We start from the raw sequence: 25,572 nt of genomic DNA on the forward strand, positions 1-25,572 counted from the left end.
AGGTAGATCTCACCCAGTCCTTTCCACGCTACTTTGAAGTTGCCAGATGGTAAGTGTGACTTTGGCTGTCTATAGCCTAGTGACAAGCCATATTTCTATGGCCGGTCTTTCATCCACTGGTTTGGAGGGATTCTCCAGCTCTAGCAGGAGAGCTACTGCTCTCCTGCAATCCAGCAAGGGCCCCTCCTTGCTGGTCGCTTCTATGGGGTGACTTTCAACCCTTTTCAGGGCCCCCCAGTGATGCGAAATTGGATGGGGAAGACGAAGCTCATCTCCCAGGTGTCCATGGCAGCCGGGGCAAACCCAGCAATATCCAAATTCTTCCCATGCAAAAGCAACATCTTCCCACACTCTTCAACATCTTCATCAACGATTTGGACGAAGGGATAGATGAGAAACTCATCAAATTTGCAGACGACACCAAGCTGGCAGGAATAGCCAACATTCCAGAAGACAGGCTTAAAATACAGGAAGATCTGGACTGACTTGAACACTGGGCACTATCTACCAAAATGAAATTCAATGGTGAAAAAAGTAAGGTTCTACATTTAGGCAAGACAAACCAAATGTACAGGTATAGTATAGGGGGTACCTTGCTCAATAGTAGTAACTGTGAGAGGGATCTTGGAGGCCTAGTGGACAATCACTTAAATATGAGCCAGCAGTGTACTGCAGCTGCCAAAAAAGCCAACACAGTGCTAGGCTGCATTAGCAGAGGGATAGAATCAAGATCAAGATGAATCACTTTACAATGCCTTGGTAAAGCCACACTTGGAATACTGCATCCAGTTTTGGTCACCACGATGTAAAAAAGATGTTGAGACTCTGGAAAGAGTACAGAGAACAGCAACAAAGATGATTAGGGGACTGGAGGCTAAAACATATAAGGAACGGCTGCTGAAATTGGGTATGTCTAGTTTAATGAAGAGAAGGACTAGGGGTGACATGATAGCAGTGTTCCAATATCTCAGGGGTTGCCACAAAGAAGAGGGAGTCAAGCTATTCTCCAAAGCACCCAAACGGAGGACAAGAAGCAATGGATGGAAACTAGTCAAGGAGAGAAGCAACCTAGAAATAAGGAGAAATTTCCTGACAGTTAGAACAATTAACCAATGGAACAACCTGCCTCCAGAAGCTGTGAATGCTCCAACACTGGAAGTTTTAAGAAGAGACTGGACAGCCATTTGTCTGAAATGGTATAGGGTTTCCTGCCTGAGCAGGGGGTTGGACTAGATGACCTCCAAGGTCCCTTTCAACTTTACTATTATGTTTAAAATGTCATATTAAAGCTGCCCTTTCAAACCCCTCCCCAGTGTTCAACCATCTGGTTTGATTTTAGCCAGTCCATAAGTGTGAAGTTGTTATGAGAACCAGAGCAATAAAATGCAGTTCCCAAGGTTTCTGTTCCTCTGTGGTCCCGCCTCATCCAAGCAGAGATAAGGCAGAGGGCTGCAGGCACATCCCTCCCACCTTTTACACCCAGAGAGCATTACTTCAAAGAATATAGAACAAAGCAAATGAAATACATCTCAGAGCCCACAGAACCTCCCCCCTCCCAACAGAATGGCAGTACCCAGAAATGCATTGAGGGTCTGACACTAGGATTGCATAGGCTTTTTTTGGTGGCTGCAGCACACTGTTGGCTCGTATTTAAGTGATTGTCTACTAGGACTCCAAGATCTCTCTTGCAGTCACTGCTATTGAGTCAAGTTTCACCTAATTTGTACCTGTACATTTGATTTCTTTTGCCTATGTTTTAAACCTTACTTTTATTTAGACTGAATTTCATTTTGTTAGATAGGGCCCAGTGTTCAGGTCTGTCAAGGTTCTATCTGGATCATAAGCCTGTCATCCGGGCTGTTGGCTATTCTTGCCAGCTTGGTGTCATCTGCAAATCTGATGAGTTCCCCTTCTCTTCTCTCAACTAAATGTTCTATAAAGGTATTGAAGATTACTGAGTCTAAAACAGAACCTTGGGGTACCCCACTGCTCACCTCCCTCCATGTAGATGTAGTTCCATTAAGTAGTTGTAAGTAACTACATGTAGTTGGAACTGGAGAAGGGAACCTCATCAAATTTGCAGTGGGGTACTCTAAGGTTCTGTTTTAGGCCTAGTAAACTTTAATATCTTTATAAATGATTGTAGATGTAGTTCTATGAAGGACTACATGAGTGTAGTTTGTCAGCTAGCTATAAATCTATCTGGTGATGCTGACTATCCCACTTTTTTCTAGCTTACCAAGAAATAGATTGTGTTTTACATTCTACTGTGTCCGCAGCCTAACATGGAAGCCAAGCAGTCTAGAATCTGGACTTTTTCAATTATTATTGTTGTTTTTGCTAACATTGATAACCTGTAACGAACAAATGCATTTATATATATGTAGAATTATTGTGGAAAAATCTATATTGCTTAAATAACAAAAAGCAGAACTAACAAAATTAAAGAGGATAAAAATAGTAAAAGATAAAAGAGAAGAAAACAAAATAATCAATAAGAGTACAAATTACTTAGCATGATTTCCCTACTCTTTTCACTCTCAGAATCTAGATTTTGTGTGCATGCAAATCATTATAGTACAGTTTCAGACAGCCTCTTAAGCCAAGACCATACAGAATCACATTATCCAAGGCTGAGAAATGGCTGTCATGAAGGCCTTGTGTCTTATGAACATGGAATAGCACAGGTCTTGTAGGGCATAGGAGGGGTTGTAAGTCCAACTGCAGGTGTTAGATCCAGATCATCTTTAGATGTTCCTGGGGGTGTCTGGAAGGTAAATTTCTGCAAGAGGCTGGTGAAGAAGAGGAAGAGCTCCATTTTGGCAAGGTTCTCACCTGCACATACTCTCCGACCTGGAAGAAAGCATACCCGGCAAAAAAAGAGTGCTTATTGGTTTCTTTAATAATTTTACATAGCTTCCCAATGTCAGATTGTCACAGAGAGACAAATAAGACAAAAAGTTATGACAAAACACACATATGTAAAATACAGCAATAAAATAAAAATGAATTGTATCATAAGCATGCTAATCTTAAAAGAAGGCTGAACCATCATAAGTACCATTCTACACCGATTGATTCTACAAGCTAGTAAGGACTGTGATGTTGATATTGTCGTAAACCTTGGCACCAACAACCTGTCTGAAAAAGATGTACTCTCTGTGCATAAAGATCTCCAGAGCTTACAGCGGGAACTTAGCAGGATAGGCTATAGTCTTACCTTTTCAGAGGTTTTACCTGTATATAAGGAGCAAAAAGGAAAAGACCAGCATATAAGGGAGTTCAATGTGTGGCTAAAGGAGCTATATTCGTTATGATGTCTGCAGGAGGTCTGATGAAAAGCTGTACAAAAGAAATGGTTGCATCCTTCAAAGAAATGAACTGAATTAATTGGCATTAAATTCACGGATTTTCTGGAGAAATATTTAAACTAAATAATGGGGCCAGAGAGTTAATTGATAAAGAACATTTCTGTCCCCAGCAATCTAAAACTAATAGGGTTATCAGTACTTGTAACATAGATATCTCTGAGGGTAAGAATATCAATCTTGCTTTCAAGGAAAATCAAACTTTTAATAATGTGCGCCATACCATCATGTGCACTAATCAAACAGGTGGTAAGGAAGTAGGGGAACTCAGACACAAAACAGGTTATGTAGAAAGTAAATATAGGATCAGTCAAAAAGGACTCAAATGTCTATACACCAATGGACAGAGTATGAGGAATAAACAGGGTGAATTAGAAATTCAAGTAAATGAGGGCAGATATGTGTTGCCATCACAGAAACTTGGTGTGATGAAACCCATCAATGGAATATGCAGCTAGAGGGATTTAAATTATTTAAAAGAAACAGACCAAATAAAAAAGGAGGTGGACTTCCACTATATGTAAGAAATAACTACATCACTAAAGAAATAGAGCAGAACAATAATGAAAACTGTCTTGAATGCGTTTGGGTCAATATAAAAGGGGAAAAAATGACATTGCCATAGGTGTATACTATAGGCCACCTAACCACACAGAGGAAATAGAGAATGTTTTGCTAGTCAGTTAACTAAGGTATGTAGGAAACACATCACAACAGTAATGGAGGACTTTAATTACCCTGACATCAACGGAGGCAAACTCTGCACTGAGAGAAAGATCAGGTTCCTGACAAACCTAGGAGAAAACTTTTTCTCCCAAACAGTAGAGAAGGGAACTAGGGGATCAGCCATTTTCTCACTAACAGAGATGAAATGATAGAAGGTGTTAAAGCCACAGGAACCTTTGGGGGGGGGGCAGGGAGTGATAATGCAATATTGTAATTCAACATTATACCAGCACAAGCAATAGAACATAGTCAAACTAAAGTCTTAGATTTTAAGAGAGCTAATTTTAATAAACTTAGAGAGAAATTGGAAAGGATTCCATGGATGAGAATTCTTAAGGGGAAAACAACCCAAGAAGCTTGGGAAACTTTGAAAAGTGGCATTATAAAAACACAGTCTAGCACAATACCAAGAAGAATAAAAATAATAGCTCTCAAAAGAAACCAGTATGGCTGATTAATTGAAAAACAAAAAAATAAGTATAAAAAGTGGAAAGAGGGACATATAACTAACGCAGAATATCAGCAAATAGCCCAAGCCTGCAAAGTTGAAGTGAGGAAAGCTAAGGCTCAGACTGAATTAAGGCTGGTTACAAAAGTAAAACACAACAGAACATGCTTATTTCAACATGTAAAAAACAAGAAATTAGTCAAGGAAACAATTGGTCCATTTATGGGAGAAAGTGGCAAGAAGATGGCAAGCAACAAGGAGGAAGAAGAACTGCTTATGTCATTTTTTGCATCTTTCTTTACACAAAAGGAAAAAAAACAGTCCAACCTATCAAAAACAGTACCATAAAAAACAGAATAGGAGTACAAGTTAAAATAGGCAAGAAAATGGTAAGAGAGCACCTGTTCACTCTAGACAAGTTCAAATCACCAGGACCTGATGGATTACACCCCAAATAAATAAAGTTCCTTATTCTGAAGATGTGATCTCAGAACCACTGAACTATATCTTTCAAAGATCCTCGAGCACTGGGGAACTACCAGAGGACTGGAAAAGAACTGATGTAGTTCACATCTTCAAAAAAGAAAAAAAAAATAGATCCTGGACACTACAAAGCTATCAGTATATCAATACCTAGGAACATTCTGGAAAACATAATCAAGCAACGAATCTGCAAACATCTAGAGGCAAACAAAGTCATAACCAAAAGCTAACATGGGTTTGTGAAAAATAGATCATGCCAGGCAAATATATATTTTTTTATTTATATCCTTTATTGAGTTTTAAAAATATGGATCATGTGATAGTTGGTTAACATTCTCAGTTTTCTCCCTTGCCAAATAAATTTAGATATAATTTTATTTAAATTTCCAAAGAACTCCTTTCCTAATCTGATTGGTATACATTGAAATAAAAAGAGTAATTTAGGTAATACATTCATCTTTATTGTTGCAACTCTTCTCATAAAGGAGAGCTGCAAATTTTTCCATCTGTCTAATCCGTTTTAATTTGATCAACTAATACAGACATGTCAAACACAAGGCCCGGGGGCCAGATCCGGCCCGCGAAGTGGTTTCATGTGGCCCGCGAAGCCATCCTGGAAACAGTGAGGGAACGGCCCCCACTGCCTTGGCCCTGGCCCAGAGACCCTCCTCCTGCCAGAGACCCTCAGATCTGTCCCACTCCTGCCCAGGCCCCCCATAGGCACCCTTGATGCGAACGATGTAGAGCTGGCCACGCCCACCCAGTAGGCCATACGTACTCTAGCCACGCCCACCCAGTAGGCCACGCCCACCCTGGCCATACCCACCTGGCCCCCTGAGGGCAACCGCAGTGCTGATGCGGCCCTCAATGAAATTGAGTTTGACACCCCTGAACTAATACATCATAATTATCTCCTTTAAGTGTGACTCATCTTGCCGTCAGTTGGATCCCTAGATATCTCATCTTCTTTGTTGTCTGACTATTAAGTTTCCCAACCAGCTCATTTTCTTGTAATTTCATCATATTCTTAACTAACATTTTAGTTTATTCTTTATTTATCTTTAAACTTGCTACTTCTCCATATTCTCCCAATACTTCCAGCAACTTTACGCCAGACTTCAAGGGCTCTTCCATGATAAAAACCAAATTGTCTGTGTAGGCCTGTAACTTAAATATTTCCTTTTGGGTTTCTAAGCCTTTGATTTGCACCTCTTTCCAAATTATTCTAGTCAAGACTTCTAGAGAGAGGACAAATAGCAATGATGATAATGGGCAGCCTTGTCTTATGCCTTTTTGTATTTGAAAACTTTTGGTAGTTTCTCCGTTTATTACTACTTTTGCTTCCAGTTTCAAATAAATTGCTTTGAACATATTGATAAACGTTTCACCAAATTTCATATGTTTTAACTCAGGGGTGTCAAACTCAATTTCATTGAGGGCCGCATCAGCACTGCGGTTGCCCTCAGGGGGCCAGGTGGGTATGGCCAGGGTGGGCGTGGCCTACTGGGTGGGCGTGGCTAGAGTACGTATGGCCTACTGGGTGGGCGTGGCCAGCTCTACATCGTTCGCATCAAGGGTGCCTATGGGGGGCCTGGGCAGGAGTGGGACAGATCTGAGGGTCTCTGGCAGGAGGAGGGTCTCTGGGCCAGGGCCAAGGCAGTGGGGGCCGTTCCCTCACTGTTTCCAGGATGGCTTCGTGGGCCACATGAAACCACTTCGCGGGCCGGATCTGGCCCCCGGGCCTTGTGTTTGACATGTCTGTTTTAACTGATTCAACATAAAATCCCATTTAGCATTGTTGAATGCTTTCTGTGCATCGACGAAAACAAGCGCCATCTATTTTTCATTGTGAGTCTCGTAGTATTCCAATGTGTCTATATAATCCTGACATTATATTTTATCTGCCTCTTGGGCAAGAAACCATTTTGGTCAGGATGGATAAATTCAGCAAAAAACTTTTTCAGTCTTTCTGCCATTATCGCCATAAAAATTTTATAGTCCGAATTAAGTAATGATATGAGCCTACAGTTTTGGATAAGTGTCAAATCAGAATTTTCCTTGGGTGTTAGTGTAATAGTTGCTTCTTCCCATGAGGTCGGTGTCTTGGCTTTTTTTAAACACTTCATTGAATACATCTAGTAAGATTGGACCTAAAAATTCTTGAAAGTTCTTATATATTTCAGATGGTAGTCCATCTGGGCCTGGCGTCTTGTTGCTTTTTTGCCTTTTAATTGCCTCTGTGATTTCTTGAAGTGTTATACCCTTATTTAACATGTTTTGGGTTTCTTCCAGGACCTTCTGTAGGTCGGCTTTCTGGAGGCATTGTAGTATTTTATCTTCACTAATATTTTCTTCGTCTTTATAGAGTTTCTTATAAAATTCATACATCACTTTTTTCCCCTTCACTCTGATAGATCATCTCCCCCTCTTCATTACATAATTTACCAATCCATCTTTTGTCTTTTTGTTTCTTTAATCTGTAGGCCTGCCATCGCCCAGGTTTGTTCGCATGTTCGAAAATTTTTTGTCTAGCACCTTTTACTTTCTGCACCAGTTCCTCCTTCTCCATAATATTCAGCTCGTGTTTAATTTGGTCTAATTGTTGTTTCAGATCCCGACTTTGCAGTTTTTTTGGTAGTTGTATTTCCAATTTCCTATGTTCTTCCTCTAGATTTTTTTGGAATAGCCCTTTTTTATTATCACTGACCATGTATGCAATTGCAACTCCTCTCATAACTGCTTTGGCTGTATACCATAGGTTTTGGCTGTTCGTATCTTCTTTCTTATTTGTTTGGAGGAATATACGCATTTGCTCTTTCATCTTAGATTTAAATTCCTTTGGGTTTAAAATTGCTCTTTTTAAGGTCCACTTCCTTCTTTTCTTCTGTCCTTTCCATCTGATTATAACTGCATTATGATCTGCCCATAAATTTGTATCTGTTGTAACATCCTCTACTTCCAGATTTAGTTCTTTTGATATCGAGACCATATCAATTCTAGACAACGATAGGTGGCGACCAGAGTAGTACGTGAATTGCTTTGTTTTCAAATTTCTCTCCCTCTACCTATCATGTATGTTAAATTCCTCCACCATTTTAAAAAAGGTACTGGGTAGTGTTCTTCTAAATCCTTTCCTTGATGTATCGCTTTTATAGTCTAACTCTCTATCCACTATTGCAGGGCTTTTCAACCTTTTCACCCATTGTACCACTTTTAGGATATGTTGACATCCGAGTACCACCAGTCGCCTAGCAAAAAAGAAGAAAAAATGATGAACTACAGGTAGTCCTCGACTTACAACAGTTTGCTTAGTGATTGTTCGAAGTTACAATGGTACTGCAAAAAGTGCCCCCCAAGCCACAGCTGAGCAAGACACCTGCCTGCCTGCCCAGTGGCACTTTTCTTTCTGTCCGAGGTTTTCATTGTTGTGAGCATTTCTGTTGAGGATTGGCAGCGGGGGTGGGGTGGGGTGTGTTTGGTTTTTATTTCCCCCCCTGGTTGCAGCAGGTTTTGGTCACTTCACATGACCCTGGGACACTGTGACCATCATAAATATGAATCAGTTGCCCAGCATCTGAATGTAAATCACAAGACCCTGGAGATGCTGCAACATTCCAGCTGATCAGCGCTTCTTCTGGGCTCAGAAGCCCCAGGATGAGTGCCGAGCTCCAGCTGGAGCCTGGCACTGATCCTGGTGCTTCCACTGAGCCCTGACAGCCCCAAAGAAGTGCTGATCCTGGCGCTTTCGCTGAGCCCTGACAGCCCTGCAGCTCCAGCCACCTCTCGCTCAGGCTTGCACGGTGCTGCCATCGGTTCAGCTCATTCCCCTCCCCCGCTACCACTTTTCTTGGACGGTTGCATACTACCTGCCAGGTGCCAATGTACCACAGGTGGTACCCGTACCACTGGTTGAAAAGCCTTGCACTATTGCATTAAAGTTACCCATTAGGCAAATATTCTCATTTTCAATTTCTACAATAACCTTATGCAATTTTTTATAGAATTGTTTTTGTCTCACATTTGGGGCATAAATTCCAACAAGGGCTACTTTTTTGGTTCAGAAGAACCTCGATTATTAGTATTTGCCAGACAAATCTTATTTCATTCTTTGACAAAACTAGTGGACCAGGGAAAGGCGTGGATGTAATTTACTTGGACCTCAGTAAGGCTATTGATAAAGTAGACCACAATCTGCTACTTGATAAGATAGAAAAATGTGGGTTAGACAGCATTATCACCAGATGGATTTGTAACTGATTGACGAACTATACACAAAATGTAGTCCTCAATGGAACTGCATCTACATGGATGTATGCATGCATCTATATTCCGTGGAATAACCCAAGGCTCTCTTTTAGGCCCAGTACTCTTCAACATCAATGTTTTGGATGAGGGAATAGATGGGGAACTCATCAAATTTGCAGATGACACTAATCTAGCAGGAATAGCTAACATTCAAGAAGATAGGCTTAAGATACAGAAGGATCTCGACAGACTTGAACATTGGGCACTATCTAACAAAATGAAATTCAGTGGTGAAAAAAGTAAGGTTCTACATTTAGGCAAGAAAAACCAAATGCACAGGTATAGTATAGGTGGTACCTGGCTCATTAGTAGTAACTGTGAAAGGGATCTTGGAGGCCTAGTGGACAATCATTTAAATATTATCCAGCAGTGTGCTGCAGCTGCCTAAAAAGCCAACACAGTTCTAGGTTCCATTAACAGAGGAACTGAATCAAGATCAAGTAATACCACTTTAAAATGCCCTGGTAAGATCACACTTGGAATAATGCATGCAGCTTGGTTGCCACAATGTATAAAAGATGTTAAGACTCTAGAAAGAATGCAGAGTAGAGCAACAAAGATGATTAGAGGACTGAAGGCTAAAACATATAAAGAAGGGTTGCTGGAATTGGGTATATCTACTTTAATGAAAAGAAGGACTAGGGGGTAACATGAGAGCAGTGTTCCAATATCTCAAGGGTTGTCGCAAAGAAGAGGGAGTCAAGCTATTCACCAAAGCACCTGAAGGCAGGACAAGGAGCAATGGATGGAAACTAATCAAAGAGAGAAGCAACCTAGAACTAAGGAGAAATTTCCTGATAGTTACAATAATCAACCCACGGAACAACTTGCCTTCAGAAGCTGTTAATGCTCCAAGTTATGCATGCTGGAAATTTTTAAGAAGAGATTGGACAACCATTTGTCTGAAATGGTAAAGGGGTTCCTGCCTGAGCAGGGGTTTGGACCAGAAGACCTCCAAGGTCCCTTCCTGCTGTGTTATTCTATTATTGTGTTATTGTGAACAGAAGGTTGACTGAGCATCCCACTCTATGTAGAGATAGTTATTACAACTACGGAATACCTTTACTGAAAGATCATTGTGGGGAGAGGGGACATCTATTAAATCTTCTTTAAACTCTTTTGGTTGTCAGAATGTTCCCCTGATCCATAAGCTCAATAATTAATCTTGTAGTTTTTAGGGGGAAAAGTATGCATTAATATTTTCTACTATTTACAGCATGCAGTGTTCCCCCCCCCACCAATGAATGAGTTAGACCAGAGGTCCCCAACCTTTCCAGTTTGGCGGCCCAGAGGGAAAGGGAGGAGCAGGTAAATTTGCTTGCATGCCTGCACAAACAGCCATGTGCACCCGCAGTGGTGCTGGCGGTAGCACTAGCACCCACGTTCATGCACAAATGAACCGCTAGAGCCCACACGGTGCTAGTGGCTGCACTAGTGCCTGCAAGCATGTGCAAACGGGACTACTAGCACCTGCATGCATGGGCAAATGGGGTTGCTAGTGCTCATGCAGTGGCTAGTCCCCTCGTGGTGGCACTAGCATGAGTGCGGGAGTGCATGCACACATGTGCACACTCGCCATCCATTCCTATGGCCTGATGACCAATAGGCCACGGACCGGTACTGGGCCATGGCCCACAGGTTGGGGACCCCTGAGTTAGACAATTTCCAATAATGCCTTTATGTCCTTAACAAGTATCTTCAGCCCCTCATTTTGATAACAATTGACTTCAGATATATCATGGTTTAAGAACCCTGAATGGTGATGACAATCTAGTGATGACATAAACAATGCCTTTGTGAATTATAGGATATGACTGCCATAACATCCTTCATAGGTTCCTTCATAGAATCAGAGGACTGGAAGAGACATTGAAGGACCTTGGTATTAATCTCAGAAGTTCATAAATATTTCCATAAACTATCACAGAGATCTTTCTAAAACTTTCTTTTTGTTGCTGTTGTTTTATGTTCAAAAGCCTAGTAGTGCAGCGTAAGTTTATGGCAGCATCAGGCAATCTTATGTCTAAACTCTGTTAAATTGGAAGTTTAATACATCATGGTTTTATTACCACTTTTTCAAATGTTCCGCTGTGTCTTGTGAACTTTTCTTTCCAAAATATAAAGCATTCGTATTATGCATGGACTCATGCACACACGTACAGAGAATATTACCTGCAGAGAAAGGCATGAACGCATCTCTTTTCACAAATTTTCCTTCAGCATCAAGAAAATGCTCAGGATAGAATTCATAGGGTTTCTCCCACTGAGACTCATCATGGAGCACTGACGACAGCAATGGAACAATCTGCATACCCTAAACATCAAAAGGGAAAAATCTATATTTAAAAGTGTGTCTATATAATATATTGTTATAAAAATAATTAAATTTTTAAAACAGCATTGCAAATGTATGAATTTTTAAATAATGAAAGGTAAATACTAGACAAGGAGAAACACTTTAAGGAAAAATAGGGAAATAGATTATCAGTGCTTAATAACTCCTATGTAAAACGGTTTATACTGTACTAAAAAGATTGGAATCTGAACAATGCAGTGATTTTAGACTGATCACCTTGGGGATGAAGAAGCCTTTGAAAGTTATGTCCATGGTGGTTGCATGTGGCAAGTTGGTTGGAACAATATCAGCAAATCTTTGAATTTCATGAATTACTGCATCGGTGTAAGGGATTTTGGCTCGGTCTTCTGTCCTTGGCTGACGAACCCCAATCTCTTTTGCAATTTCTTCTTGGACCTTGCCTGGCATGATAGATTATGTATAAAGATGACTCATTGCTTAAATTTTGTTTTAAATGAGAGTTTATGCAAAAATTTCAAACTGTGCAGGATAAAACATGAAGAATTGGTTGCATAGGCTTTGACTTAAACCATTTATTTAGCAACTGTTTGAAGTTACGATGGCACTGAAAAAAATTCTGCATGACCAATCCTCACACTCTTGACCATCATAGCACCCCTGGGGTTATCAGATCAAAATCTAGGCACTTGGCAACCAGCGTGTATTTAGGATAGTTGCAGCTCCCTGTGGTCAAGTGATAGTAATTTGTGAGCTTTCCAGCTAGCTTCTGACAAGCAGGGTCAATGCGGGAAGCCCAATTTGTTCAATGACCAGATGATTCAACTAACAACTGTGGCGATAACTGGTGCAAAAAAATATTTTAAAATTGGGTATGACTCAGTTAACAACTGCCTCGCTTAGCAATGGAAGTTCTGGTTCCAATTGTAGTTGTAAGTTGATGACTATCTGTACATTAGAGAAACACAATATTTATCTCTGAAGAAAATAGATACAGAAAATGTTAGTGACAATTTTTAAAAATAATAAGGATAGTATTTAAAAGTTTTAACTCACTTAAGTAGATTCAGAAATATTAAATAGCTAAATACATTTGTAGTACATACCTAATAACACAAAGCTATGTTTTTTGTTAGCATTTTGCCATCTTTTTCCTTGTTTATGAATATCCAGAGGAGAAATAGATTACTAATTGACTATTAGTGTTAACGCTGCTGACATCGAATGTTATTGCTTTAAGGTTGGGAGGGGGGATGAGTAGGATTGCACCTTTCAAGGCCATCTCTTACTAAGAAGATAAGACCTTGGTGGGTTTTCTAACCAAAGGGAAACTGATTCTTTAAATCAATTGGAGAATATGATTAATGACAAAATTAGAAAGGTGTAGAATTGTGTTTTAATATATTGTGCAAGGGGCGGAGATTTCAGATTCCAGCTTCCTTCGAGCAAGCATTTGCCAGTGTATTAGGCTAATAAAGGACTTTTAAGGTAAACAATGCCTCAGAGTCACTTGAAAAGCCCATACGTCGGAAACTTGACATCTAGTTTACGTTTTCGAACCATAGAAAGAATTAAATGTTGGGTGGAGCACATAGAGATGAGTCAAGATCATATCATGGTTGGAATATATTATTCTTCACGGAACAGTCCCTTCAGTTTTGGCTCATATTAAGATGTGATGTGCTCTTCTTCTAAAAAATAGTAGAATGGGTCAATGAGAATATAAAATGAAGCATACATGTGTGAACTCTCAATGCAGAAATATCTTATACCTCTTTCTTCATATTCTCACACTGATGAGTTCCTTAATATCAACAGAAAGGACAATTTATTCTTACTTTCTATTTTCCCTTGTTCATCTAGTAATCTCTTCATTACTATTCTATTTTTGATTGAAAGCCAATAAAATGAAACATGCTTACTCTGGATTTCTGGGTACTTCATCATCAGGAGTATGGCCCAGCGCAGAGTGCTTGCAGTTGTTTCTGTACCAGCAGCAAATAAGTTACCCGAAGTAGCTTTAAGATTTTCATTATGGAAATATCCATTAGTCATCTTCTTACTCTCCTGAGGTATATTTTAAAAAGAGAAGAACTATCAAGGAAACACAATATACTTATACAACCTAAATTCCAGAAGACTAATAGGATACTTCTTCAGTGGACTGAGTACTTTAGTGGAGTCCAGATTAGGGGACATCATTTACCTTTTACAAAATAATAAAGGACTATTGAAGCTGTCATACAAAAACAGTGAGAGATGTACTTCTTTACAGGAAAGGAAATAAAAGAGTGAATGTCTAGAAAAGTCATCTATAAGTCAGGAATATTGGCGACTACACAGAGAAAAAAATTGACATAGTGTGTTGAACCTGCTATATATTAAATTCCTTCCGTTCTTTGTTTTTATTTCACCTTTTTCTCTAAAAGAAAAGCTTATAGAGTCTGATAAGACAGTCTCTGTCATCAGTCTAAAATATATACTTGGCAAAAGGAAGAACAGAAGGAAGAAATGAAGGGCATCATTCCCAAAAAATTAGACCATAGAATTATAACTAGGGTGGAAAACCGTATCAGGAGAATGGGCTGCTGAGGAACTTTTTCCATGAAGGACTTACCCCAAGATGCCATGTTGAGGGGCAGGCATTTTTTTCTGTCCTGTCACTGAACAGCTGATTTTCCCACCAAAGCTGTGTATTTGGTGGCTTTGCTCCTTAGAAATGAATGTGAGCAACTAGTAAGGAACTAAGAAGATTTTTGGATGACCGTGAACCTTTGGAGACTAGTCCTAGCTTTGAAAAACAGCTCTCATCTACCTTTTGTGTAACTTCTCCTAATATGCCTGAATGCAGCTATCGTGTCGTTGTTAAATCTTTCTCCAAATTGAACATCCCAAGTTCCTTCACCCTATTCTTATAGGGTATGTCCTCACATTCCTGAATCATTTTTGCTGTCCTCCTTTGAACTCTTTCTCTAGCTTATCATTAGCCTTTTGAAAATAAGGTGCCAGAATTGAACACACCATTCTTTCAGATGAAATATCCAGTCAGAGAGATAAGATTCCTAAAGATTTCATTAATTTCATTAAAAATCTCCACTTGTCTCTACCAGGCCTCCATAATAAATGCCAGGCCAGTAATAAAACAGATAACTGATGTTTTCCTACAACCAATCTGATATGAAAAAGTAGGATCTTAATGTTCTCAGTTAGACTATAGCCAGAAAAGAAGGGACACCAACTATTAGCTGCCCTGCTTCCCCTGCAACAGCCAACTTGCAGTCCTCCACCATCTCTCCCACAGCCCAAAGATTTTAATATATAGTCCAGGCCAGCTCCAGCCTACACTCTGTGCTGTCTCCCTGATACCTGATTATACACAATAAAATTGTGATATAAAAAAATAAATTGATTGGCCCACTGAAGGATTGATCAGAATAGGCCAGTGATGGCAAACCTTTTAGAGACCGAGTGCCCAAACTGCAACACAAAACCCACTTATGTATTGCTGGGTGCCGGGTGGGCAGGGCCCATTGGGTGGGTATGACCAATTGGGTAGGTGTGGCTGCGGTGGTAACGGCAGACTTGGTGGGACTAAAAAGTTCAATCAATCAATTCCAACTTTGCGAGATCTTTTTTTTTCCCCACGAGAAGTTGAAATTGATTGAAATTGATTGAACTTTTTTTTCTTTTTTTGCACATGGTAGCAGAGGCCTAAAGCAAAAAGGGTTTATAAAACCCAGCTGAAGGCCTAGGACTGGGCAAGGGTGCGTGTGCCCACAGAGAGGGCTCTGTGTGCCACCTGTGGCACGCGTGCCATAGGTTCGCCACCACGGGAATAGGCTATATATTGATGATCTTTTTAATGCAAACAACAACTACATAGTAAACTGACTGTAATTGAAATGACTAGAGGCTCTGAAACAAACAATCAAGAAGGAATGATTAGAAAGGGCAAGAAATTTGGTTCCCCCTCCCGTTGACACACACATATTTCTAAAGCAAAAATTTTCACCAACCACATGTAATTTACAAGTAGTCATATTAAAAAAAAGTTAAAAATAGCTTGTACTTCATTACCTCTCTTTGTTGAATAAGAAATGAATCAATAAAACTCCTCTGGTCATTTTCATCAAGTTTTTTGAGATATTCTATGAAGGTAGACTGTATGAAATCTTGGAACTCCTTTCTGTTATTCATTATTTTTTTGTGAAAACCCAAAAGGAAGCCCAGCGTGGGAAACATATTATATAGCTGAAAGAATGATGAAGGAAAACATATTAAGTACATTGAATACTCTGAATATAGTTGTCAGACATCTGAAAGCATTTTAATGAAAATAATGTACCAAAATAAACTACAATAATAAGCAAAAGTACATGATTAAGAAAGCTATACATAGCCAATGTTTCAAATCCAAATCCAATGAACTGAATCTCCACACAATTATTGGGAGAAGAAGTGCTCATTTTCCAAAATACTCGTGAATGAGTTCTTCATGCTCACATCCTGTTGATTCCCAAAGAAGCAATGAGAATGATCAATCTAAGAAATTGATGCAAGTTCAAGTCAAGGAAAATATTTAGTACTTCTAGAGTTGTGAAGTAAAGTGCGTTTGTGTGTCAGACAGGGAAGAAATTGAAGTGGCATTTCCAACCATACAATATGAGTGCATTCACAAGTAACATGGACATTTGCTTATAGAAATAAGGGAAAGTAAGTGATGTCACAGCAGAAAAAAGTGACTTTTATACTTACATCAGATATTTCAATGCAACTATATAAAATTTGAATCATGATATTATTTATATTTTATCATTTGAACACAATCCTGCTATGACAAGCAATATGCTTTGCTTAGCAATAAAGCACAAATGACACACATTTATCTATACTTCATGCATTTTTTTCTTCAAATGAAATATTAGATTACCGCTATATGTGGGCTCCCTGTAAGCCGTATATTTTCACTGATTATATTCATAAGTCGTAGAAATGTGGCATCTTCATAGTCATAGCGCTTCCCAAGTAGAATAGAAACAATGATATTGGAAACAGCAGCAGTCACAATTGTTGTGACCTCAAATGGTTTCCCTGGGCAACAAACAATAGATCAAAACAGAATTGTGAATGAATGCCAATGAATTTAGAGTCAAAATCACCTTACATAAAGGGAGCATATCATAGAAACTACAGTCAGTGCTGATAAAATAGGAGGTATTGTATTTTTATTGTTCATACATCAGTAAGGATTTATTTGCAAATGAGGAAGTGCTTCAAGGTAAACTCTAGATATATCCTCATTAAATGATTGCAGTTTTAAACAGCAAATGACTGCCAGTTTTCAGAAATATTTCAGTTTGGATTATTGAAGGATGTTGGATGAGAAATGCTGGGTTGCATTGTGTGGGATTTTTAATATGTGGAGGTTGGCACAAGAGGCATGGTATTTTGGTGGAGTCTCTGGAGCCTTCCTGGTTATGTCTGGCACACTCTGGTGACATGCCAGTTTACCCTGAGTGAGACCTTGGCCCAATGTGCTGGACTTCAGGAGGCAGATTCCCTTTCAGGCTGTTGGCCATGACTAGAGAGAGCTGTATTGGTTCTTTGCTTCTGCTGATTGCCATCACTGGTGGGAGCTGCACCAGGATCACTCTGGAGTAAACTTGCTGAATTATGTTTACTGCTGCATTTCTATTTTGTGGTAGCAATGCAGCTGGCAGCTGGGTGGGTGGTAGTAGAGACCTGGTTCTTGGTGACAGTCCTGAGTCTTTTTGGTGACAGCATCAGTAAACAGTAGAAGTGTTTTGCTTGTTGTTCCCTCTGCCACCAATTCCCTCCCTTCTTGAATGGAGATGATCTTGGATGAATGAACTGGGAAAGATTAGTAACCCTGGAGGGCTTGTTCTTGAAGGTTGCTGTGGATCACTTTGTGGGAACCATCTTGTCTTCTTCATCACTGGGTGTGCAGAAAGGATGGTGTAATGACCATGCTGTGCTTCTGCCAGATTTTGTCTGAATTTTAATATCTGGTTGGCCTGGTTACTGTTGATAGGGTTGTGTTGTGGGCAAAGGATGACTCTTCCTTTGTAAGGCACTGATTCCTTCTGGCTTAAAACCAGGAGGTAGTAATGGGAACTTTGTGTAATATAGATGTAATATCCTGGTGGAGTGGCTGGTGCATGGGTGGCTGACAGTTAAAGGGTAGTGTTTGTGTCACTGACAGGTGTTAAAGTGACCAGGGACCTAGATTACTACTGTCCCCTCAGTTGTATGTATTTGGTTGAGAGATGTGGGGATTTTATTTTTTATTAAATTTATTTGCCACCCATCTCACTTCAAAGTGACTCTGGGCAGGAATCCCTTGTTTGGGGAACTAGGAAGTCTGGGTTGAGGGACATTGGGACTTGCGGGGACTAGGGATGGTTAGTATATCTCAGTGGTTACAGATATGAGGAGGTAAGATGGGAGAGAGAAGATAGGATGCTCTTGGAAAATTCTATCCAAACATCTTATGCCATTCTAACTCCACTTTTATTGGAGCTCCCTAAACTCAGCCCTATTTCCTGAGCAGCAGACTTACAGATGCCCTGTCTTTGGCTGCTACTATTAAATGTCTGGTCACTTTGTAATAACGCCTGCCTTGAATTTAGTTTAATCATGGATAACAGGGTTGATTGGATGGGGGAAAGCCTGATGTCCCCCTTCAGGACTGTGCAGAGGAATTTGCAGATAAAATAGCTCGGATTTGCTCTTACATCAACTTGTGAAGATGTGTGTCTTTTCCTATATAAGCTAGAGAGTGATGGATTTTAGAACTTATAGTTGTTAGCATATGATTGTTTATGATTGCTTTTTATATATATACCTTGTATTTAGCTCTGGGAAGTCGGGGGGGGGGAGGGGGAGGGGGGAGGGAGGGGGGGAGGGAGGGAGGTTGGGGGGAGGTAGGGGGGGAGCAGGGAGGGGAAGGGGGGTTTCTTAAGGGAAAACTGTATTTTAAAACTTTTCAATAAAAAAAAAAACAACTTGTGAAGATGCCTAGGGAGCAGTCTTTGGTAGCAGTTTGAACCTGAATTCCTCAAATTCAAAGTGGTCAGGGTCTTTATGACTTTTAACTCAGCCACGTGTTTATTCATGTCATTGCTGGGTGGCTAATGTTGCGGTGGAAATTAATCTACAGATAGGTAAGACTTTGATATTGAGAATGTATGAAGATAGAAGAGCATTTGAACAAAGACATAAGACAAAAACAGAAAATTATTGGAGTGAAGATTAAAGAAGAATGTGGATGAGTTGGTATTAATTCTAGAAATCTCACTAGAGAGATTTGAGAATGGGAAAATTAAAAAACTTTGGTTTATTAGTAGGTCTCAAGATTAATAGCCATAATACTAAGATGCTGACAAAAAAAAAACCAAAGAAAATCAGAAGATCAAATCAAATGAGGGGGAAAACTGGTTTTTAGTAATATTTATTTATTTATTTATTTTATTTATTTTATTTTAATTCCATTTATATCCCGCCCTTCTCCGAAGACTCAGGGCGGCTTACAAACTTAGCAGTAGCCTTCATTCTATGTATATGCCTGCTTATTAGGGCTTTCGCCCCCCAAGCGGCATTATTACAAAGTCAGCTTATTGCCCCCAACAATCTGGGTCCTCATTTTACCTACCTCGGAAGGATGGAAGGCTGAGTCAACCTTGAGCCTGGTGGGATGCGAACCTGCACTAATTGCAGGCAGCTGGTGTTACTTAAGGAGGCATTAGCCCACTGCTCCACCAAGGCTCTTCCAATATTGAGGTATTAGTAAGACAAATATAAGTTGTATGTTATTTTAAAATAATTATTTTAAGGGGTGAAATTCAGAAAGTCATTTTAAAATGGGAAAATGGAAAAATTGAAAACTGAACTGTTTGAGGGAATTTTTGTGACAAAAATGAATGTTCTGGTAATAATTACACTTTTGTTTCAGATAATCCCTGTTTGAACAACAGATTTACCATTTAAACATTCAGTACCCAGAGATAATATTTTATTGCATCTGAAAATTCTCAGATCGTTGAATGTAAATATACTTCTATTCTGGGTTGCAAAAGTTTAAACTAATATATATGCCAATGGTTATCTCTTTGCTGCTATCACATGGTCATGCCAATTATTGCAGCTCTGATATTGTGTGCCAGGCCCATCTAACACATCTTATAATCCTGGGCGAGGGGGCTTCAAGTATCAATATTTTGGAAAATATGGAATGCGTTCCCCCTTTATATTAAATACCAGTTAGGTATGATGATGAATGGTGAGGGATGTTGTACATCACCAAGAGTCACTGTGCGTGCATTGAGCAGTCAAATATATCTATTTGGCAAGTAAGTAAGTAAGTAAATAAATAAGTGCACCAATTCCAATTTGATCCTTATAACTGAGCTGCAGTTATCATACAGGGGAATTCAATATTTATAATTAAAAAAACAGTACTTTTGTTGGAGAATTCGGTAAGGTATGAAGTATATACCTAGATGTTTATGTTCTTTGAGAAACTGAAACATTATCATTGATACAAAGCAGGAAGGAGCAACAACTCCAGTTCACAACATGCTTCTATCTTTATATGTAGCATTTTACGCTAGTACTTCTCCCTTAATTATACAAATTATTAAGCCTAGAACTTTCATTTATAAGATATTGTTATTGTACAAAACTAGCTATTCAAGAATTTGGAATAAGAAACTATTTCTACTATGGATATTACCAGAAAGGATTTCGATATCCCGTCAGCTTACTAGGTAGACCAGACAGGAAACATGACCAAATGAGTTAATTCTATTTTATTGTAAGTTACATTAACATAATTTTGTGAGTCTGAAAGTGCTTCTCTCCATCCATCAGTTTTGCAGCCCAAAAAACTAAGAAAGACCTTTTTTTGAGCCTCTTGCCCTACCCACATTTCTACTGTGCTCTAAGCTGCCTTTTATCTGATGGCTGCATCTAGTTGCCCTGTCTCTCAAGGTATTATTATTTCACACTCTATGTATGTCCTGAAAAGCATTTGGTAAAGCATTAGGAGGAAATGAAAACTGTAATGTATTGGCATTACTTGTTAACTCACTGTTTCAAGTATAACTGTTGTTAAATATCTGACTCAATTTCTCTGTGTGTTATATGACGGTTGCTGGCTGCGCTAGACTTGTTGTCTCCAGCCTGTTAATAGGTTTGGTTGGGAAAACCGCTACTTTAAATCTATTGGTCACCACCTAGTGGCCAACCATATAAAAGCTACACAGCAGTTGGTAGTTTGGTTCTGTTATGTTCTGACCTTCAATAAAGCCTGTTGTTGTTTGAACCCTCTGTCTCGCTCAATTCCTGCAGAACCAAGTATTTAACACAGGCGACGAAGGTGGGCTGTGCTGCTTTATCGTAAGAGCCTGAAGTTACTAGGAGGTGAGGCCAGCACACAGCCTGGCAGGAACGACATTCCCCCTTCCTCGGTCTGCCTAGCAAGCCATGCTGGAGACCACCACACCCTGAGGATCCATCCCAGGGCCTCTGCAGAAGCCAGCAGCATGAGGCAATGTGAGAAACAGGAAAATAATAATGGCGTAAGTCGAAAAGGTTAAAGAGTTTGACGTTACTCACCCGGAGTGATGGGTGTCTTACATTTCCCATGTAGAGAAGTACCTCCATGCCAAAAAAGTTGGCAAAAATGGGCTGAAGGCCGCGACCCTCCTTTGCATGTGCGGCCCAGCCACTTTCGATATCACCAAGAACTTGGTCGCTCCCACACCATTATAATCCGTAAGTTACATGGACTTGAAGAAGCTCCCAGACCATTTCGAGCTGAAGTTATCCATGATAGCATGGAGGCATGCCTTTGAGGAACGTGAACAACAAACTGGTGAGTCGGGAATGGAGTTCATTGCAGCTGTTTGGAAGGCGTCCCGTCATTGTAAATTTTGCCAATTTAGAAGAAAGACTGAGACCGTTTAGTCTTTGGATTCAGGAACAGAGAGCTCCAACAAAAACTTATCACTAAGGAGTCTCTTTTGCTACAGGAGGTGTTGAAAGAGATTATGGTGGATAAAGCCACCAGAGGGGCCGTTAAGGCACTGCGGCCCTCCAAAGGTGCGCCGAACACTGAATCCGTACACCACAAAGACGCCGAGCGGATGGAAGACACCTACTCTGATTACGAAGTTGACAAGTTACAGAGGCATCAGGAGAAGGGACCAAGGCCTTCTGACAAGGCAGTTCTATTCCCTAGATGCATGGGCTATGGAGGCTGCCATCAACATGCGGAATGCCATTTCCGAACAGCCACATGCCGGGCATGAGGTAAACCAGGCCACATTGCTACCATCTGTTGAGGTTACCAGTGGGACTGTCAACCAGACGAATCATTCACAACACTAAGTAGGGTTCTGCTCCAGCCGGAGGAGCATTTTCCGCACTGGTGCCACCTGACCTTTTAAGCAGAAGCTTCAAGGTCCATGCAAAATGAAACTGGACACAGGCTCTGCTGTGTCCATCATCTCCATTGGAACCTTCAGGCACATCTGCAACCGCAGCCACAGATAGGTCAAACTACAACCATCTAACATTTTGTTAACTGACTTTCAAAACTCCCGAGTGGCAGTTAAGGGTGAAGCCACATTTGCGGTAAAGTTCAAGGGGTTTTCCGGCCCACTCGATGTTATCATGATAGAAGGCCAGTGCACAAGCCTCATAGGGCTCGATTGGTTTGATGTATTGGGCATCCAAATAACTGGCATTCAGCGGACACAGATGGCAGACTTATCTTCAGTCTGCAAAGAGTTTGCGGATGTTTTCAGTCCACATTTGGATGAGTACAAGGGCCCTCTGATAGCTTTTAAACTTGACCCTTTGGTAACACCAATCCGGGTTAAGCCCCGTCAAGTGCCTGTTGTGTTAAAGCACAAAATCAATGCAGAGCTGGACAAGCTGGTCAGTCAGGGGTATTGCAGCCCATAGACAGTGGGGTGTGGGAAACCCCCATTGTAATGCCACTAAAGGCCAATGGGGAAGTAAGAATATGTGCTGACTATGAGTGCACCATTAACCAGGTACTTCAACAGAATGCGTACCCAGTGCCGGTTGTTAGTCACATTTTGGCATTGTTGCAGGGTGGCAGCATGTTTTCTAAATTAGATTTAGCACAAGACTATCAGCAGCTGCTGGTGGAAGAGGCCACTGCAGCCACTCAAACCATTGTTACACATAGGGGGGCCTTCAAGGTTAAGTACCTACAATTTGGGGTGAGTGTACCCCAGCAATTTTTCAGGGAGTGATGGAGCATATGCTCAAGGGTATTCTGGGGGTCTGCCCCTACTTAGATGATGTACTCATTGCTGGGGAGTCTACTGAGGTCCTAGTTGAACAGCTTAGGGCTGTCCTTCAGTGGTTCCACGTGGCGGGACTTAAAGTAAAAAAAGGAAAATGCAAGATTGGGGTAAATTCAGCTGAATTTCTGGGATTCTTCATCGATGCTAATAGCATCCATCCTGCGGAACCAAAACTGAAAGCGATTCAGTAAGTCCAAGGGAGAGCTTCAAGCCTTCTTGGGCCTTCTTAATTTTTATCACACTTTCCTCCCCTGTAGCCTACAGCTACAGGCTGGTTCACAAACCAGGAAAAGAAATGGGCCATGCAGATGGCCTTAGCAGATTGCCCTTGCTGCAAGTGGAGACAGATCCGGATCTGGCTGTATGCATTTTAGCAATACAAGATTTGCCTGAGTTCCCTCTCCATGTTGGAGACATAGCTGTGGAGACAGCAGCTGACAAAATCCTTAGTTGGGCATTGACTTGGATTCACACAGGATGGCTGAAAAATAGCTGGGGACCGGAGTTCCAGAGATTTTTTATGCATAGGAATGAGCTGTCAGGTCATAAGGGGTGTGTCCTTTGAGGCAGTAAGGTTATCATTCCCAGCTCACTCAGGCCCAGGGTCCTTCAGTCTCTGCACAAAGGCCGTCCGGGAATAGTCAGGATAAAGGCACTGGCGAGGAGTTAACTCTGGTGGCCAGGGCTTGATAAAGCTATTGAGGCCCAAGTACACAGGTGCTACAAGTGTCAACAGTCCAGATCAGAGATGCTGCAAGCCCCTGTCCACCAGTGGGAGGAAACACACACAACGTGGTCAAGAATCCATGTAGATTTTGCCAGGTCCTTTCAGGGACAGCTGTTTTTAATAGTGGTTGGTAGTCAGTCTAATTTCCAATTTCCAATATGACTACTGCTAGGACCATCCAGATGTTGCAGGAACTATTTGCAACACATGGGCTTCCAGATGTCTTAGCCTCTGACAATGGGGCCGTTTACCGCATCCGAATTCCAGGCTTTCCTCAGAGCCAACCTCATAAGGCACACCATGTTGGCTCCCTTTCACCCATTATTGAACGGTCAGGCCAAATGCATGGTTCGCATGACTAAGGAATCCCTGAAGCGAATTGTCAAGCTGGCTGATTTCTTACTTTGTCAGCACATGACAGCCACCAGCAAAAGCCCAGCCAAGATGTGTTGGGGCAGAAGGTTGAACACTAAACTGGACAGTCTGCACCCTGACAGAGTTGCTGCGGACACTTCGTGTCCCAAGGCACCATGAAACTTACTACTGGGGGACCGGGTGTGGGCCTGAAATTACGAATCAGGGTCTTTGTGGGTGGCTGCAAAGATTGTCAAGGTGTCAGGACCCCTCTCCTATGAGGTGGTCTTGGAGGACGGGCACGTCATTCGCTGGCATATTGATCAGCTGTGTTGGCGGTTAGCAGATCAGCTGCTGGCTGGGGGGGTTCACATGAAACAGAGTCAGAGCTCGCTAGACAGTGGGCCAACAGAGCAATTTGCATGGTCTGAAAGAACTGTTGTTAATAATGATGGGGAGTCGGCTGTAGAAGAGAACCTTCTGAACATGGAAACTGTTTCCCCTGACCAGGAAGGACAAACTGAACTAAGGGACAGTCCCGCATGATAGAACTTTGGTTGGGGCCGACTGGGACTGGCCAGCCAAAGGAACTCGAGTAACAGCAAAGGCACTGAGCCTCACAGCCCCAGTCTACCCAGCCTGGCAGGCAAGCAGGTAGACCGGGAAATTCCTATAACCCCAAGGTGTTCACCCAAGTAATTGCAAGATTTTGGAAGCAAATGAGAATTGTACTATCTATGGGGAAGGGTTGTAATGTATTGGCATTACTTGTTAACTCACTGTTTTATGTATAGCTGTTGTTAAATGTCTGACCCAATTTCTCTGTGTGTTATATAACGGTTGCTGGCTGAGCTAGACTTGTTGTCTCCAGCCTGTTAGTAGGTTTGGGTGGGAAAACCGCTACTTTAAATCTATTGGTTGCCGCCTAATGGCCAACCATACAAAAGCTACACAGCAGTTGGTAGTTTGCTTCTGTTATGTTCTGACCTTCAATAACCCTCCGGTTCTTTCAATGCCTGCAGAACCGAATACTTAACAAAAACCCACCTGCATAAGTCTTAATTGTCTTTGTCAAGACACTACACTCTTCAATGATTTTGTCTTCAATGGTCCTCCTACCCATTCCATAGTTCCGTAATGTGGATAATGTGAACCGTCGCATCACTTTCCAGTTCTCACCATGTGAAAAAATAACCCCTGAAATGAAAAGGTAAAGACAAGAGGTCAAATTTAAAATCTATTTGTAACAGCAAAGTATCACCATTATAATAAATATTATTTCTTTTGAAGATATTTCCACAATAGTTAGATTATCAAAAATAAAAGATGTGAAAAGCAGCTTGTTTCTTTTTTTAAATTTATATTTTTATTTTATTCCAAAGTTAAAATACAAAATACAAAACAAAACAAAAAATCCAAGAAGACGAAAAACCAATCAAAGCTTTAAAAAAGTGCATCAAAGAAAAATCACATTATACACATACCCC

At 40.8% G+C, this 25,572-nt stretch overlaps 1 protein-coding gene across 1 annotated transcript in view; it reads right to left on the minus strand.

Annotated features, from left to right (window-relative positions):
- LOC308676662 (uncharacterized protein) overlaps nucleotides 1–25,572 on the minus strand; it is a gene marked incomplete at its 3' end in the record, with an annotated part of 269,324 nt that overhangs the window by 72,190 nt on the left and 171,562 nt on the right. Inside the window, exons 3-9 of the mRNA XM_081342650.1 lie at nucleotides 25,133–25,282; nucleotides 16,575–16,735; nucleotides 15,722–15,895; nucleotides 13,567–13,711; nucleotides 11,903–12,087; nucleotides 11,503–11,644; nucleotides 2,686–2,853 (exon numbers count right to left, since the gene is read on the minus strand). Of these exons, the coding sequence (XP_081198776.1) occupies nucleotides 2,686–2,853; nucleotides 11,503–11,644; nucleotides 11,903–12,087; nucleotides 13,567–13,711; nucleotides 15,722–15,895; nucleotides 16,575–16,735; nucleotides 25,133–25,282 (1,125 nt within the window). The remainder of the gene's footprint in view (nucleotides 1–2,685; nucleotides 2,854–11,502; nucleotides 11,645–11,902; nucleotides 12,088–13,566; nucleotides 13,712–15,721; nucleotides 15,896–16,574; nucleotides 16,736–25,132; nucleotides 25,283–25,572) is intronic.

Source organism: Vipera berus (genome assembly GCF_964194415.1).
Source record: "Vipera berus genome assembly, chromosome: 1".
Lineage (NCBI taxonomy): Eukaryota > Metazoa > Chordata > Lepidosauria > Squamata > Viperidae > Vipera > Vipera berus.